The 18,915-nt window shown below is 38.9% G+C and overlaps 1 protein-coding gene across 8 annotated transcripts in view; it reads left to right on the top strand.

Annotated features, from left to right (window-relative positions):
* inpp4b (inositol polyphosphate-4-phosphatase type II B) overlaps positions 1-18,915 on the top strand; it is a 207,977-nt gene that overhangs the window by 109,941 nt on the left and 79,121 nt on the right. For all 8 annotated transcript variants that reach the window (XM_055010158.1, XM_055010157.1, XM_055010159.1 and 5 more), the window contains 2 exons: positions 11,933-12,044; positions 16,206-16,275. In XM_055010158.1, coding sequence (XP_054866133.1) covers positions 11,933-12,044; positions 16,206-16,275 — 182 coding nt within the window. The remainder of the gene's footprint in view (positions 1-11,932; positions 12,045-16,205; positions 16,276-18,915) is intronic.

Here is an 18,915-nt window from a genome sequence, read left to right as displayed (position 1 = left end):
TATTGTTATTATTGTTATTGTTATTATTAATAATAATAATAATAATAATAACTTAATAGTGGAGCACCATACATTTTACACATCGAAATCTTCACAATCTGCAACAGACACTTAACCAATAGCAATAAGAAAATTAGTCGATAGAATATTTGATAGTTTTATTTTAATGCATTAGACTAAAGAATGTTACAGTTTTGAAAATAAACAGAAATAAGTCTGTTAATCCAGCGTTTGATGCCTGCTCCTCTTGAGGCTTGAGGCTACATTTACTTAGTGTAGCACGATTAACTCTGACAGAAATGTCAGCAGTCAGGTTGCTGTGTAGCTATTCCAAGATGATATTTTTGCATCTGGAAAATCAATTTGGATACATTTTTAGTTTTAAATGTTGTTTTTGAATTCTTTGTGAGTCTGATAAAGGTTGCAAGACTGCAGAGCTGAAACCGTGAACTACTTTTTTGTCACAATGGAACAACAAACAAGTATAGAACAGAAGACACGGTCTTCTCGGCTGGAACTGAAACACTGACATTGTGGTTGCTGGTATCAGACTAACAGGACGCTTTTAACAGACCTCATTATCAGGACAGCATATATTTTTTTAAAAATCCAGACATATCCAGTGTTCATCTTGAAAGACTGTGTCTTCTTGTCGTCCTAAGATATTCATGTGTAGTTGATTCCCACCAGTAGTTTATTTTTCTTTAGCCAAATGCAGTTGACTGCCTTCACTTTTTTTTCCATTTACACCATTCTTTTCATTTCCATGCCCTATTAGCAGTTTACAAAAGCATACAAACACAGTAGCTCTAGACCAGTGGTTCAGATTCAGTTAATTTACAGTACTTTTCCAATTAATGTTAGCTCCATTTGAAAACGATATCCACTTTACCCCAAATCTCCTCAGATTTTATTAGTGTGCTTTTCAGATGTCAGTGAATAATAAATAACTTGCTTTGCTCTTTGTTTTTGCCAGGCTTTGCTACATTGTGTTTCCATACAATACATGTCTAGACAAACTGTTTTTAATTTCAATTAAGCAAAATACAGATTTTATTGTTCCTTAAAAACACCAGACATACTCTTTTATGTGTGTGTGTGTGTGTGTGTGTGTGTGTGTGTGTGTGTGTGTGTGTGTGTGTGTGTGTGTGTGTGTGTGTGTGTGTGTGTGTCTGTGTGTGTGTGTGCGGCGTGCGTGCGTGCGTGCGTGTGTGTGTGTGTGTGTGTGTGTGTAAACTTTTTTTTTTAAAGTAGCATTAAAGGAAATAACTGCTTTTCACAAGAAGCAAATAATAGAACAGACTAAAATGTTTGGCAATGTAGAAACAATATTAAAAGGTTGTTATTAATCACTAAAAAAAATCTGCATTGAAGTATTATTTGTTGATGTTTGTGTTTCATGAATATAATTGAAAGTTACGTGACTCTCCCCATTTTTTGAGTCACAGGTACAGAGTAAACATCCTAAACTAACTCTTTTCAGGCTCTGTGTTTTTGTTTTGACTGCAATCAAGAAAGCAAATTTGGGTATTTTTCGCAATATAACACTGAAAAATCTGCTGGGTTGGAAATGTAGCCCAACACTAACCACACCGCTGAGCCACTATGGGTAAGAACACACAGTGGGTTGGTTTGACCAAATACGGGGTTGTACCATTTAACCCAGAATACATGGTGGTTAATTTGATTCAACCTACTGAGGGAGTTTAACTCTTGTGCTGGGTTAACTATAGCCTCTTTAGTGTGTTATTATTTACTGTCTCATTGCCTTCTTAGTCTTATACTCAACACTACTACTATTACTACCACTAGTTATATTTATAGAGGTTGTGAATGATTTACTCTGATTTGATTATGTATCAAACAGATATAGCATTGTTCCATCCATCCATCCATCCATTATCTATACACCACTTAATCCTCACTAGGGTCGCGGGGGGGGCTGGAGTCTATCCCAGCTGACTCGGGCGAAGGCAGGGGACACCCTAGACAGGTCACCAGTCTGTCGCAGGGCTACATACAGAGACAAACAATCACTCTCACATTCACACCTACGGGCAATTTAGAATGATCAGTTAACCTCAGCATATTTTTGGACTGTGGGAGGAAGCCGGAGTACCCGGAGAGAACCCACGCATGCACAGGGAGAACATGCAAACTCCATGCAGAAAGATCCCGGGAAAGCCGGGACGCGAACCAGGGACCTTCTTGCTGCAAGGCGAAAGTGCTAACCACTACACCACTGTGCAGCCCTTATAGCATTGTTAGTCCAGTCAAAATGTGTGAGCTGATGTTAATGGATCACACTCTACAAAGTGGAATTTTTAATTAATGGAACAACCAGAAGGGGAAATGAGCCTGTGTGAAAAAGTCTTATAAGTATAAAAAGTCCCCCCCAAAAAGCAGCAGTAGGTTGTGTACAGACACAGACTTAATCTGACCAGATCATTATTTCATTACAGGTGGTATCACATTGTTTCACATTTAAGAAAATCCCTCAAAGGTTTGCAAGAACAAAACTGTGGTCCTTGATTACCACATTTCCTTAAATTCAGCATCATTAATGGATACAGCCAACAGTATATTCCCCTATTCACACTTCACACTCACATGTCTTGTACTTCTGCTTGTAATGGATGTATGGATATTGACCTACAATAAAATCCTGCCCACCCTGTGTTCTGTGAACCTCTAACCGCAAGAAAACATTCAATACTGGACGAGCGAGGAATGAATGACCCAGTTGCTGGATCAAAGTAAGCCAACCAGTTGTACAGCTGCAAATGAACCTCTTACAACCCCTTTGACCCAAAATAAACAAGCCAACCATATTTTTAACATCATCCCAAACAACCCAGAATTATCCATCCATCCATCCATTATCTATACACCACTTAATCCTCATTAGGGTCACGGAGGGCTGGAGTCTATCCCAGCTGACTTAGGGTGAAGGCAGGGGACACCCTGGACAGGTCACCAGTTTATCACAGGACTACATATAGAGACAAACAATCACACTCACATTCACACCTACAGATAATTCAGAATCACTAATTAATGTGAACGTGTTTTTGGCCTGTGGGAGGAAGCTGGAGAACCCGAAGAAAACCCATGCATGTACAGGGAGAACATGCCATCTCCATGCAGAAAGACTCCGGGAAGGGCGGGACGTGAACCGAGAATCTTCTAACTGCCAGGCCAAAGTGCTAACCACCAAGCCACTGAGCAGCCCAACCAAAAAATTATGACCCAACAAAATCAAAAAACCTTATCTTTACAGAAAAAAACTGAGTAGACTATTTCTATAAGCTTAAACCTTGTTGCACCAAGCAAAGGTTCACCTCCTTTAACAGAGAAAATCACCAAGTTCATTTTCCAGTTAGGCATAAGTGCGGTACCATTGGTTGACTTCTTTTTAAAGAGCAATTAAAGGGCAAAAATCATCTGTTCAAAAGACGAACAGAGACTCTGTTATGTCAGCTCTTTCACACTTTGCTGAAACATAATTATGACGCTTTAGTCGCTCTCCAAAGGGACATCTACTCTCTCACCTTTTCTGAGTCATTACATTTGAAACATTTTTTTGTTTTGTTTTGTTTCCCAGAATATGAATGCATGTGCTAGAATGACTTATGGTCTGTTTGTTTGTCAGTGCAGTGTGCTGACTTGTTTTGACCTCTTATCACTTATGAGTTGATCATGTAGTATTTATTGAGTGAGTGGCGATGAAGGTCGTAATCTGTGCATTCAGTGCACTGTGTGCTGCTGCATCACCTGCATGCTGTCGGTCGCCACCCACGCTCATCCAATTGTCATTGATCTGCACTTAGCTTTTCAGTGACTTCACCCTGAATGTGTTCTAGGTATTGTCATTGTGGAACTTGTATGCACACAGCTGCATTTGTGCAGCTGAAAACAAAAACTCTTGTCTGGCACCTTTTATTACTCACACTGGGAGCTTAGTATTGAACCATGGCACGGCAGTAATGAGAATGTTGAGAGCAGATGGTGAATTGTGTATATGTGTGTCTTTCTAAGCACTGATTGGTTGAAGTGAAGAAATAATAGATGAGTAAGAATTGTCTGTCAAGGATTTAAACTTGGTATTACCCATTTCATACAGTATTTAAATTCAACTTCAATTGTTTGGCACACAGCAAGTGTTATGTGGGTCATTCCATAATTGGAGGACATTTTACGTCCCACCCATCAAATTTCAAATAATCCATGTACAAAATACTAAAACATGCAGTTGCTGTGTAATTTGTCTTCAGACCAAATCCGAAAGAACTAGGAAAAAAGAATGTTTGAAAATATTTTTTAAAATACCAAATAAGTGTAGAGTTCCTTCTAAAATGCCATTTTTCTCTTGTCCCACCCCCTTGATGACCTAATCAAATCTCAAATAAAACAATTAAAATGAAATTTAAATCTCCTTTTTTGGTATTATTTTTTTCACTGACATCTCTTGTAATTGTGGGAACACTTTTTTTAATCAACGTAATATTTTAAATAATAATTATTATGCATAGAACGTGTCGCACAACAACCCTGTTAGCATAACCTTTTTAGCTGGTAGAACAAGAAGAAGGAAACAGTGAATCACATGAAACGTTGGAATTAACTTCATCAAACAGTTTTCCAAAAGAATGGGTAGACACTGCAATGCAAATTGTCAGGATAAGACAAATTCCTTTTACTTTTTTCTTGACTGTTTTCCATCAGTAAGTTTGTCCTCTTGGTCAGCAGTAACAGCTCAATATCTAGCTTCTACTCCTGAGAAAAAGCTAACATTAGCATGGATTAGCAACCCTGTTACTGTGATTAGAGTAGGGTTAGCAAACAACAAATAAACCATGGAATAAAAATGGTAACATTGATGTGTAAGCTGAGCCAATCAAGCCTTTGATAGTTTATTACCTATTATTGATGAATATGGAGCAGAAAACTGTAACAGAGAAGGTTAGTTTTTCAGAAATGTTGAAGCCCAAATGTCGCCCAATTCTGGAATGAATAATGTATATAAAAGCGAGGATTTAAATTTTTTCAAGTCGATGTGAAAACAGCAGCCAGATTCACTTTTGCACATTGAAAGGAGTACTAGATGCATCATGGTCTCCTTGTAAAACAATTTCAGAACATTTTGTTCTATGTAAAAAAACAAACAAAAAAAAAACATTTAAATGAATTTTAAAAAATGCTAATATGAAACTTTAGCAGTCTGAACTGGATAAATTAAGTCAGTATCTTCCAACAATGCTCTTAGTACAAAGTTCCTGCTTTGTGTTACTGTTCCTCTGCAGTGGCTTATCAAGAAACCACTGTCTGTGGAAGCGCAAGTGGGAATTTCGAACTGAAAAGAATAACTTAGAAAAATACCAACTTAATTCATCTACCCTACACTGCTGAAGCACCATATTAGGTTCACATGAACAGTATAATGCATTTTTGCCGGGCCAAAGGACTGTGGACTGCCCCCTGAGATTTAATTTAAATTGCTGTGGGTGAGAGGTGTTTTGTGACCAGTATTCACCGGATGAACAATTTCAGTGAGCAGTAACCCTTTTACTGTACATAAATGCAAGCCTATCTTTTAACTTAAAGGGAAGCTCGCGATGGTAACAGCTAATAATACCATTATGGGATGTGTTCTGCAGTTTGGGCTGACACATACTGCTGGGTTTAGAGTCAATCCCAGTGTGTAAATATTTGATCAAGTGCAGTAGTTCCTGTTTAATTGTTGCAACAGAATATGTGTAACATTCTGTGATGGACATTGCTACACATTTATATATACAATAATAAAAAATATAGATATTGCACTCAAGAATCTGAGTATCACTGAAGTAGTAAACCCTGTCAGGTGTGATCTAAGTTGTTTTAGGGGTATTATAGATGCACATACACGTATTGGATGAATACTTGATGATATCAGTAGGTGAGATGGCTCCTGGAGGGGAAATGATCCCAGATTGTAATGGTTTGAATTAACTCTACCTCCTTAGTTGGCTTACATTTAGTTTTGCACTTGCAAACATGAACCTACTGTACATGGTTCAGTCCTTTCAATATGAAATTAAAGTGCATCTTCTCACGGGGGGAGGGGGTTCTCACGTTCCTGCAACCCTGTAAACAACAGAGTTGAGGTCTGTCAGTTTCTTTATGTGTTCCCACCAAAACCACTTCCTTACACTTGATGTGTTTTGCAGTGTTGCATTCTGTCTAATTAATTATCTTTTTCCCATGACTGGTGGCAGCAACATAGTAAAGGTTTAATTAATTTCAGTAATATGTTTTGTTTTTTTAAAACAATACTTTTTTAAAATTCAGAACAGTTGCATCTCTACAGATATTCACAGCTTGACATGCAGCAGGTGCTGCTTTCAGCTTTAATGTATAGAAGCATGCCAGTTACATTGTAGGCTATTTGAATGTAGAAAAGAGTAATATGTTTATTTGTGTTTGCTGTACAATATTTAAATATTGATTACTCTGCCAAGGACCGACGATCAGCGTTAGTTTGTCTGTCTGTTCACAACATTACTCAAAAACAATAACGGATTTGGATGAAATTTTCAGGGAAGGTCAGAAATGACACAAGGACCAAGTGATTAGATTTTGGAAGTGATGCGACTGATAGTCTGTTAAAGATTCCTGTATCATAGCGAGATAATGGTATAGCGTCGCTGTAACTATGACACCAAGTGAACACTACATCAGCTGCCTGCTGACGATCACATGATTGAGATCCTACTACAAAAATAAACAAATGCTGTACTTTTTTAAAAAAGAAATGCTGCATTTCTGACAATGCTATATGGGGGAATGAACAGCCTTGCCGGAGTACTGCGCACTCTGAGTGTTTTTGTAGTCGTGAATGTACTGTTAATGAGCCTTATATCTATTGATATCTTGTCACTGTCATGGTAGCTTCTGTATATATATGCAGAACATGGGATTTTCTCATTGCTGCCTCTGCTGTTATTCCTCATCTACAGTTTCCTCATTAAATTTCCTCCATCCGACTTTCTTTAAACTCTATGAAATGTACAGATATTTGTCCCATGACAGTCAACAGCTGCCTACTTTTGAACCGCAGTCTGGATTGATGTGATTGGCTGGTGAAATAGCATCCTTTTTTTTCCACCTTGCTTCTTCTATGAAAACAGCTTATCCCAGATGGCTTCTGACAGTGGTTAAGCACTAACATAGAAGTAAATGTAGTGTGAAGACAGTTCTCGTCATGCAAGAATACAGTAGTGCGTGTGGTGGAACTGGAGCAAACAGGATGCGTTAAAACTCACGAAACTTGTGCGAGTGTGCATCTTGTGCTGACATCACTTCTATTCTGCTTATCACAGATTTATTGCAACCAACAACTTACATTGCATAAATTTACATGTTGGTCACGTTGATCATGCTGGTGTATTCCAGTTAAATCAGCTTGTTTCGATTGAACATCTGATGCTTGCTTTACCTTTAGAGCATAAAAAGTCCCGAGCGTGTGACTGCCATTACAATGTACTTAATTTTTAGCACAGAACAGATTTTTTGCAAAACTAACGGATTTGCATTAATTTTAGATTCAGACTGAATATGTTTTTTTTTTTGTGAAACTCTCTTTCATCAAGTGGAAACCAGGCCAGTTTTTTCTTTGGGAATATACTTCAAGTGGTCCAGACAAGCCAGAAAGAGTGTGCTCAGTATGGGGTCCCCTGACAATTGTGGCCAGCTCTATGAACAATGCCTGCAATGTCGTCTTAGTGAAGAAGTCAGTTCTCCAGCCGCAAAATGTACAATTACTGCTGAGTCACATGATGGTATCATTCATCCACAATGAAAATCACGACCACCAGTATCACTTCTGAAGCTGGCATTCCCCATCATTACTGTCCCTTGTCCTAACATCTGTCCTCAGTGAGAACCAGTCTGCTATATTTAGTGCACCCGTCCAGCTTTATATAGGTCAAGAATCCCATCTACAGTTCCACTGCTACACTTAAAGGCTGTAGTGTTCTTGTCGCCTGTGTAGGATCCTGGTAATTAGTTTTCTCTGACCACTCCCATTCCTCAGGCGATCCACAGCTGTAAGGTGTCCTGAAGGACTTGAAAACCAATCTTCTGTTGGGCAAAATCTGGAGCAAAAAGCAGTTTCTAGTTTCTGGTGGATATTTTTAGTTTCTTACAGTCGAAGCAAAAAGGCCTTGTGAGAAAAGCCAGCAGTGTTTTGCTTCATTTCTATGGCTGTCGGGTGTCTTCCTGTGTGTGGCTTCCCACAGAGGAAAGTGTCCACAGAAGAATTGCTGCTTTGAAGTTGTTTTTTTTTTATGAACTTTCCCCACCCACTGGCTGACCTTTGAAAATGAAGTGCAATTGTCTTTCTCTGCAATTTTTTTGAAGTGTTTGCTTGGTTGTGAAAATGTGAAATTTTGAAGTTTGGACACTTTTTGTTATCGTGATTCCAAAAACTCAAGCAACTCCCAGAAACAAAAAGAAATAAACCAGGTCAAATGAGCTCTTTTAAGACATGTTATTCACACAACTTACAGGGAATATACAATCACATTTTATGCTGAAAAGGATAAAACATTTACATTATTGCACTCAAACACATAGTGTCACAAAAGGGAAACGGTTTTAGTTCTGTTTACTGCTATTCAGTCACCGCTTAAGCAAAATGGAAATATATCAACCTTCCTGACCTTCCTGTTTGTTACCAACAAACCAATTCAGCCATTTGTCAACCTGTTTGGATCAATGAAAGATTTACTAAAACGCCATAAGACTGCATACTAGTATGTCAGATAAATAATGGTACTCTATTTATAATGTGTTGCATGGAATTTTTAAGTGCAAGGACAAATTTAAATCAACATATTAACTGCCACATTACAGATCCCACTGTTCTTCTACCGCAATATTTAACAATTAAGAACAAAAAGCAGATTGTTTGCCTTGATTTCTACACGATGAAGGCAGCGCCCAGACCAAAACACTCCATCTGACTGCCTTCCACTTCCACAGAAAATGTTTCACAGCATCATCCTCATTATTATGTATGGACTCTCAAGATCTCTGCCACTTTCATACTACAGGTTGAGTAAAACCTAGTATCAGGTTGTAATTATGGACCAAGACAAGACAGTCCTTGTAAAGGATGCACCAAGTCTTCAGACCTCGCAGCAGAATGCAGTGCAAGCCCTTTACAACTTATAACTGCTCATTTTCAGCTATTCACAAATACTAACCTTCGCCATCTATCATTCAGCCACTATAGAAGTGTTTCACAACTGTATTAGTATTTTCAGTCATTTGTTGAAAAGTAATAATGGTAATAATGTTATGGTGGAAAATATATAATGATGGTCAGATTCTGCAGTGCAAAGATCTCACAATCAGCATTATGTCTGCTGGCTTTCTCTTTCAATTACAAGTCAAATTGTGCAACATCTCCCTGGTGCTTATCTGTTGCTCATTTAAATTAATTACCACATCTTCTACATGTTCAATTTGTTGTTGTAGAGGTTATAACAAGATGTATTGGATATCACTTTGCTTCGTTTGCCCTGTTGTTGTTATTTGTGCCATCGGTGGGAAAAAAAAATAGCATTTGCTCTAAATTCACCGTTAGTTTGATGCAGCAGCTCCAACAGTGATGACTAATTCACTACTATGGGGAAGTAAGAAAAGTTCTAACTTAAATATATACTGTGCAACTCTAATTATATCTATATCAAGGTTAATTTTTTAAATATATTTCCGTGAAAGTAGGAAAGTAAGATTTAATGCGCAGCAGTAGACTTTTGATTTATACTTACAGTTTATAGCACAGACTCTCATTGGAGCCTTTGCTGCACAGTGTATATGCACTCAATGCATACGGCTCATCAAAAGCCTTTTAGTACAGATTATTTGACACAAATTACGCTGTATTCCCTTACATAGTGGAAATGTAATTGTAAATTGCAGGAGTACTCTCAAAGGAAAATAGCTGCTAAAGGTAAGGCACTTCCCCGATAACTAATTACTTTTAAAATTGTGCCAAACTCACGGTGGACATTTTAAGCACATTATTTTTGTCACTTGAACAAAGTCATCTGATTAAGTGTTGTCATAAAAAAGATCCTTGGCCAATTAGATTTAAAAAAAAACAAAAAGATAGGCTTGCAGGCAAAGAACAATTTGCAGATTTGTTTTCATGCCAGCTCAAGCAGAAGGAAAGAGCGGTAGAGGAGGGGGAAATGTGGGAGGAGAGTGGGAGTGGATGGGGCTCCTTTTTCCACCGCAGCTCTCATCAAAACCTTGAAAGTTACTTCGCGGTCAGGTAGCGTGCATGCTAAAATGCTGTAGTTTGAAATAAAAAGGTGTGTCGCAGCAGACCAGGTGTCCTGGCAGGAAATCTCTGCCTTTTTCCATGCAGGAGAGAGCAAGAGCAACTTGAGCTAAATTGAATCATTTGGACCCCCTTGAATGAGCTGTAGAAGAGCTCTTTTCCTCCCAGACAATAAGATATAAAGACTGTATTTGAGACAGGTGCTGAGTTTATTTTTGGCTGCAAATCAAACACATCACAATATATCTCTCAAAGGCGTGCTGTAAGTCAATTATCTTGAAGCAATTCTAAGTCTCCTGTCTGTTTAAATGAAGACTTTCATTAGCGGATTGCGGCAGAGTAATCTAAAGAGTAGAGGGCCACTGTAACCCCCATGGTTTGCCTTGGGAGGACTATCGCTGAATGTGATGCATGTTAATCTCCATTTTCTCGATTACGTGTGGGCTACTATCAGTACACAGTGTTTGTTCAAAGTCAGGGTGACTTTCTTTTACTGTGCTTCAGTCCTCTGTTGCACAGAGAAAAAAAGGGGGCGGGGGGTTGATGAGGAATGGGAGGAAACAGGAAGATGAGCAGAGGAGTAAACACTGAGACAGGTGTCTGGCAAGGGACAATGATTAGATTTATAAACCAGCCAATGTTATTTTCTCTGCTCTGAGACTGCTGTACGACATTAAGCACTAACTGAGGCTCCCAGTGTCCCACTGCAGAGACGCTTTCTCTTCCATCTCCCTCCTTGCGCTCCCAGTCCTCCTCTCCTGTAGTCCCTCGCAGCGCTTCCTTCCTCTCCCCTTTTCTCCTGGGTGTGTTTAGATATTCTTCCTTATATCCGACAAAGATGGATTGGCCTTGAAAGCATCCTCTCTGCTTTCATCACTGTCCTTCCATTTTCTCCTGCTCATGCAGGGGTGTGTCATCCTTCCCCCCCAAGTCTCCCCAGACCATTGGCTGGCGGACAACATCCAATATTTTCTCCAGCTGGAGTGGAACTGAGCACATTAGGGATGGGTCTGTTAAGGTGATCAGACTTGCTCTGGCGATGCCCAGGGACCATTTTTCTTCATTTGAGAGCGTCTGTCTTGCTGCCAATAGTATAGATTTTCTATCAGCTCCTTAATCATGGCTCCATGATTGGGAAAGTGATTGGTCGGGCTCTGTGATATGAAAACTCTAGTATCAATTTCGTCTCTGTCAGGGCACATAGGCTGGGTTATTAGGCCGCCATTTGAACAGTTAGACGAAATGTTCTTTCCTTCACTCCCATCAACTCCCCAGCGGAGCACACTCGGCTTTATTCTGCATGCAAACTCCTCTGCAAAATCTGTCAGGAAAAGAAATTGCCACAGTACAAGCATCCTTGTCCTGATTCCACTATTTATTCAAACAGCTTTATAATTTCACAACCTGTTCAAGGCTGGAAATAAGCTTATTAGGTTTGGAGAGTTGGGGGGCCCAACATGAAGATTAATATTTCTGAGGCCCATAGAGGGTTAGCAGCCGGAGGAAAAGATCATTTCACTGAGCGGTCGTTTTTATTTCACAGATCAAATGAAGAGGCTAATTCAGTTTTTTTTTTTCTCTCTTCCTAACTTTCTTCAGGTCATCTGATGGTGTGTGTGCTGCTGGAACAGTGGTGGTGAGCCGTCTGAAGATGGGGGAGATGGAGGAGGTTGATGTAGACCACATCACCACCGACATACCATCACAGAAGGTAAAGTCTCAGGCTGACTAGACAGAGCAGGTGCACCAGATGCCTTGTGCTAATGCTAGGATTAGACTGGCGCTGCTCGAGTCCTCCAATGAGATTAAATAAACTTCAGTAAACCCTAATGGGGATTTACAGGATGTGTGTATGTGCAATGTGTGTGTCCGTGAGGGCATATGCGTCGTCTCTGTGTTGATACTGAAAAGATTTTAAAGAATCCAACTAAATTGACACATGCAGCTCTGTTTGTGTTGATTTTTTTTTTGTAGCCAGCAGTGAAACCCTTACTCGCTTGACAAAGAAAATATTTCTTGGACGTGGCCTCCTCGCCACCGCCACACTGCTGCTCCATTCTAATCTCCCACAATACATTCCGCTTAACTCGGCTCCGAAGTGTGACTCACATAATCAGGGAAGGGAAAAAGGAAGAAAGAGAATTCTCCTTCCGAGTTTGACAGTAAACCGAAGATTGTGTCATCTGAATGGGGTGCCGGCACACCAGAAATGAAGTTGTATGTACTCTGATTTCACTTAATTTTCTGTACTATTCTAGTGGAGGAACATTTTCCAAGTGAATCTGTGCTGTAGAGGCTGCAGACGAGTGTTAAAAAGCAAAGAAGGAGCTTTAATGATATCTGTAAAGAGGGACACTCACAGCATAGTTGTGTAAGACTGCATGGAGATTTGTAGGCCTTCGCTGTTGCGTGTGTAATTAATTGTGTGTATTTCTATGTGTGTCCATGCATGTATGAATCACTGCCTTATATAATTGACCAAGGGCTTCTACATGGCTGACTGGCTTTTGGTTCTGCCCACCACTGTTGCTGGTGCAGGGAGGTTCCCTGCTAGGCTCCAGAGTGTCACTGACAATCTGCCCATGTCGCCTTGATGAATGTGTTGCCCTCTGTGTGTGTGTGTGTGTGTGTGTGTGTGTGTGTGTGTGTGTGCGGGCATGTTGTCGCAGCACATTTCCCTTGTGTGTGTCATTTCTGTTGTAGAAGAAGATGAAGGCAGGAAAGAGGAAGGGCTATGACAAACATTAGGGACGGCTCACATGAGACTTAAGACTCACTTGTGGGGAAGTTCAAGCTAGCTTAGTGCTGCCTCAATTTCCATTTTTGTTCATGGAGACACTTGTTTGATCATCTCTCGTCACTGCTTGGGACGCTGTTGCTCATGAATTTCCCATTGACCCACCAAAAAACAGTCAGCTGGAATTAGAAAGAGACTCCAGTCACCTTTGATCTGATCTCTTTCCATATTTTAGTCATCAAAGAGCCATCGTCCACATGCTATCTGCTGCCGACAATTACAATGGGACTCCTTCCACAGCTGTGGCCCTTGGCTCATTTTTAATACTTTTCATTATCAGAGGTTTCACTTGTTTAAATTTCCAAATGCCAAATGTTGTTTTTGGCCGTTGTGTTAAATGGGCAAATTTAACTTTGGGGTTTGTGTCTGGGACTGCGGGTGTTGGTTGGTGTCTGTTTTATTCAGAATCACTTTCTAAGCTAGGAGAGGTGATGGATTGTTCCTAGCAGTCATTAAAGTCCTTTTCTGAGGACAGATTTGGCTGTCTAGCTGTGTTAAATGGTTCATCAAGTAGGGCAGCACTGACATGCAGCGAGCAACAAAGACTGTTAGTTGTCAGTGTTGCTTTGACGAGGAAACACAGACTTAATCATCAAGAAGCAGTGTTCAGACTCGTCTACTTTTACACTTAATGTGTTTCTTTTATATGTAATAACACCAGCAATTGCTTATAATAAATCTGACAATATCAAAGTAATGTGGTGAAGCCACAGGATTTGTGTTAAGCTGTTTTAACCTTATCAAAAATCAAAAACACAAGAGGTAAGCTACCGTTAAAAAGTTTGGGGTCACTTAGAAATGTCTTTATTTTTGAAAGAAACCATTTTTTTCAATGAAGATAACATTAAATGAATCATAAATCCAGTCTAGACATTGTTAATGTGGTAAATGACTATTCTAGCTGGAAACAGCTGATTTTTAATGGAATATCTACATAGAGGTACAGAGGAACATTTCCAGCAACCATCACTCCTGTGTTCTAATGCTACATTGTGTTAGTTAATAGTGTTGAAAGGATAATTGATGATTAGAAAATTCTTGTGCAGTTATGTTAGCACATTGTCTAGGTGATCCCATACTTTTGAACGATAATGTAAATGATAAAATCCACAGTGAAAAAGTGTCTTTTTCAGTTTTTTGGCCATGAGGAGGATGGCTTTATCTATTTTTGTCTGAAAACAAGAAGCTGTTACAAAAAAGTGAGTGAGTGGTAAATGTGCCTCAGTTAAAGCGAATCTGTAAGAAGAAAAAAAATTGACAGATTTTCCAACTGTTTATTTTCTTTTATCTTATGTTGCATGATTTTACTGTTCACATAATTTCTTTCAAATTTAAAATATCCACATTAAAAATATTTGGTATGTTTTCTGTGACACAATATAATTGAATGCTTAAAACTGTGTTGTCCTGATATTAGGTAAGACATGCAAGGCTATACTGTATTAGGGTCATTCCAGAATTGGAGGACATTTGGGCTTCAAAAGTTTTGAAAAATAAACCTTCTCTTTTATGATTTACTGCTACATATTCATCAATAATAGGTAATAAACTATGAAAGGCTGGATTGGCTCAGCTTACACATCAATGGTACTATTTTTATTCCATGTTTTACTTGTTGTTTGCTAACCCTACTCTAATCACAGTAACAGGGTTGCTAATCCATGCTAATATTACCTTTTTCTCAGGAGTAGAAGCTAGATATTTAGCTGTTACTGCTGACCAAGAGGACAAACTGATTGATGGAAAACAGTCAAGAAAAAAGTGAAAATAATTTGTCTTATCCTGACAATATGCATTACAGTATCTACCCATTCTTTTGGAAAACTGTCTGATGATGTTAATTCCAGCATTTCATGTGATTCACTGTTTTCTTTTTCTTCTACCAGATAAAAAGGTTATGCTAACAGGGTTGTTGTGGGACACACATTCCCTGCATAAAAATATTATCTAAAATATTATATTTATTAATTTTTTTTGCCATAATAACAAGAGACATCAATATAAAAAAAAATACCAAAAAAGGAGATTCAAATTTAATTCAAACTGTTTTATTTAAGATTCAATTTGGTCACCAAGGGCGTGGCACAAGAGAAAAATGGCATTGTAAGGGGAACTCCAGGCTTATTTGGTATTTTTCAAAATATTTTCAAACATTCATTTCTCAAAGTTTTTTAGGACAAGTAAATTTACACAACAACTACATGTTTTAGTATTTTGTACATTTGCAATGTGATGAGTGGGATGTAAAATGTCGTCCAATAATGGAATGACCCATAAACTGTGCACAGTATTATATGTCAACTGAAATTTACATATCAGAGGAGGAAACTGTATTATGGTTAGTTGATAATTACTGGAATGACAGTGGGGGTAGTAAATTACCAATTCACCACCCAGTCGGTGAAGTCACGGCAAGTGTTTTCCTTCAGCGGGTGCTGACTGTGACCTCGCTGATTGCAGCGAAGGCAGAAGCACAACATGCTGGACGGTGTGAAGTGAAACGAGAACAACTCATCCGTAGCTGTTTGCTCCGTGTGGGCTACACGAGTCTAATTATTAAATGTAGTGATTGCAGTGTGCATGCAGTAAATGTAGCTAACACTATTTCTATTAGTTTGTCAACACAGCAGGTTGTTTCTGTGAAATTAAATGACATTAAATGACATTGTTATACAAGCTAAATTACTCAAATGCAAAGCAAAAAGCAATAACAATTCCCACACAGCCATTCACATTATCCCATTATTTCAAAATGTGTTTATAATTCACTAATATGAGCTTGTTTCTGGCTTTCAAACAAGCTCTATTTCACAGAATACAGAGTGAAGCTGCTGAAGACAGCTTTGACACAAATGTTACACTGCTTTGAGTGACAAAGCTAAATTGGGATTTTCATAGCCAAACTGCAGCCGAATTTATTGCAGCTGTCAAATCAAGTGTTGAAATCAGGCTGTGGTCATAGGTGATATGATCAAAGCCTGTCTCAGAGAAATATCTCACCATGTCTGTTTCTGTCTCAAAAAGAAGATCTTGTTGTCAACTCTTTCTGCCGCTTTTCTTTTTTTTCCTCTCCAGTGTCCGTTGGTTTGTGAGTCTGCGCACCATTCCTGCGTGGACAGAGAAAGTAACCCACTGACAGGGCCAGGTAGGATTCACACCCAGAACACCTGTAATTTCACCTTTCAGTGTCAAATAATGTGGCAGTAAAAGTGCTCTTTAATTTCCCTTTCTTCCTGCTTCTCGGTATTACTTCTTTCAAGTTTTTCTCACAGAGGAAGCAAGAACTCGCCCTATAATGGCCTCAAAGAAAAACTTCAAACACTGTAATTCTATTAAAAACTATTATAATGAATTCAATGCATTGTGGTGGTTGACATCCTGCAATATCTTTATCTAAATGCCCCTTGATGTTCTGCATATAATTAACTTTAAACTGCCCTTGAGTAACCTTTCCATTAAGGAGAGTTGATGTGTCTCTGAGGTATCCTATTTGATGAAGCGATTTCTATGTTTGCTGCTCTGATTTAGTGGCGTTTAAAGGCAGGCAGGAGACGGGTACTGTATGTGACAATGAGGTGGACCTTTGTAGATTAACTGAAGACGAGCAAAAGATGCCATGTGAGCTGCGTGACACTAATTTAGCGTCAACACCGACAGCCAGACAGAGAATAGTGGCGAGAAAATGAAAGACAGAAAAGGGATAAACTTGAAAAGGTCACAACTCCTGCCGTGTTGAAACTTCACTGTTCTTTTTCAGAGGAGACTCGGGAAACTAGTTTCCTTTTTTCATCCCATGCATCCATTTGTTCCACACATCCATTTTCCCTTTTATCCGGATTTCCCACATTCTCTGTAAGCTCCCAAGCAGCCCCACGCCTGTTGTCATGGTGTCATCGTCGCTTACTGTTTCCACTGTGATTAACTAGTGAACTGCAGCCATGTTTGCAGGTGCACATCTGCAGCCTGTCAAAACAATACCCTCCCCGCAGATACCTCCAGATTGGATAATGCAATTTAGTCCTCCACTTTTATTACCTTTCAAAATGAGCATGTGGAGAACGCGGAGGTAGGGGAGCCCACGCACAGCGCGTCTCGGGAAGTCATTTTCTTAAGAGGTGTCAGGAAGGGAAATGGAGGCGTCTGATTGGTGGTCAGATTAGTGTGGTGGCAGGGGGGAGTTCAGGGGTTAATCCGCTTCTCTGACGGAGGTGGAAGTCAGCAACTGTCGCTCTTCTGATTAAGGTTGTGTCTTCAACCCCTTTCTCTCCATGTGTCTCTTGCTCCCCATTTATTTTTGTCATCCATTTCACTTTCTCTAATCCCCACGCCGGCTGTGCCTGAATTTCCCATTTAATTTAGATGCAATTATGAATCCTTTCAGGGATCGTTCTCAGGCTAGTCTTAACCTTAATCATCATTAGTTTTAACATCATCTTCACCATTGTGGAAAAATCACAAACCTGTCTATGGTCTATTTAGTGTACAGTTATTGTCCTTAAGAGATTCTCTATTATCTGGTCTGTGCACTCCCGTTCAAAAGTTTGGGGTCACCCAGACGATTTCTTGTTTTCCATGAAAACTCACGTTTAGACTCACACAACAGCTCAGTAATGGACTTTATTACATTATTACTTGATCAGGTACCATTGAAGATTATTGGTACAGAGAAATAATCCATATCAGGCTTTGGATGCACATACAATTCTTGTTAGTAGGACTGATTTATTGTTGGATTTGCTCTTCACCTGGGATTTGTTGATGATAGGAAAACAGTAGAATATTGTCAGAATAACATATAATAATGTGAGCTGATGGTAATGGGTTATTCCATCTCAAATCATCACATCTCTGATTTGCTTGAAACTTTGATATCATAGACTATGGATATTTAACATGGTATCTGAAAAATTTTAGATAGACACAAGCGCCTTCCAATACTTTCCTTTTAAAATTGTCCATCGACCCGCTTTCAGTACATTTTTTCACACATTTAAGTTTAAAGAGCATTATTATGTGAAGTATGAAAGAATTGGGCAGTTAGGTTATTCACCTCAGATTCATAGCATTAGAACACAAGAGTGATGGTTGCTGAAAATGTTCCTCTGTACCCCTATGGAGATATTCCATTAAAAATCAGCTGTTTCCAGCTAGAATAGTCATTTACTGCATTAACAATGTCTAGACTGTATTTCTGAATCATTTAATGTTATCTTCATCGAAAAAAAACTGCTCTTCTTTCAAAAATAAGGACATTTCTGAGTGACCCCAAACTTTTGAACTGTTGTCTATTTATTGATTGATTTATATGTCTTGGAAAGTACTTGATATATCAAACTGAAATTTTGTAAATGTCTTTACATAGCACCATATTTTATGCTTTTTAAAACTTGGGGTAAATTAGAAAGCAGAAATAGTTTTTTAAAAATTAGATGATTTGATGAGAAAGAATGACTCTGAAGAGATACTTTGTCTTGCTGGAATATTTTTCTTGTGTTCTGCAAGTCAGTTTTTGTTCTTTTGGTCTCCAACAGTCACCCAAATTTCATCTTATTATTGAAACATAGTTGAAACCACTTTTTAAAGCATCACACATCATATCGCATCCTAAATTAATGAGCTCGCTACATAAAATCTCTCGCTCTGTTGGTCTTTCTTGACCCTGCACTGAAGGGCATCGCTGAACGTTAACACTGGAGGATAAATGACAAAGCAGCACCGGAATTAATTGCTGGGACACTTGGACGACTTTGAAGAAAGGACAATTTGGGGCAAAACTGTGTCACAA

The sequence above is a fragment of the Amphiprion ocellaris genome, chromosome 4 (genome assembly GCF_022539595.1).
Source record: "Amphiprion ocellaris isolate individual 3 ecotype Okinawa chromosome 4, ASM2253959v1, whole genome shotgun sequence".
NCBI lineage: Eukaryota > Metazoa > Chordata > Actinopteri > Pomacentridae > Amphiprion > Amphiprion ocellaris.
The sequence above is the reverse complement of the archived record's forward strand: the minus strand, read 5'-3'. Positions and strand labels throughout refer to the sequence as shown.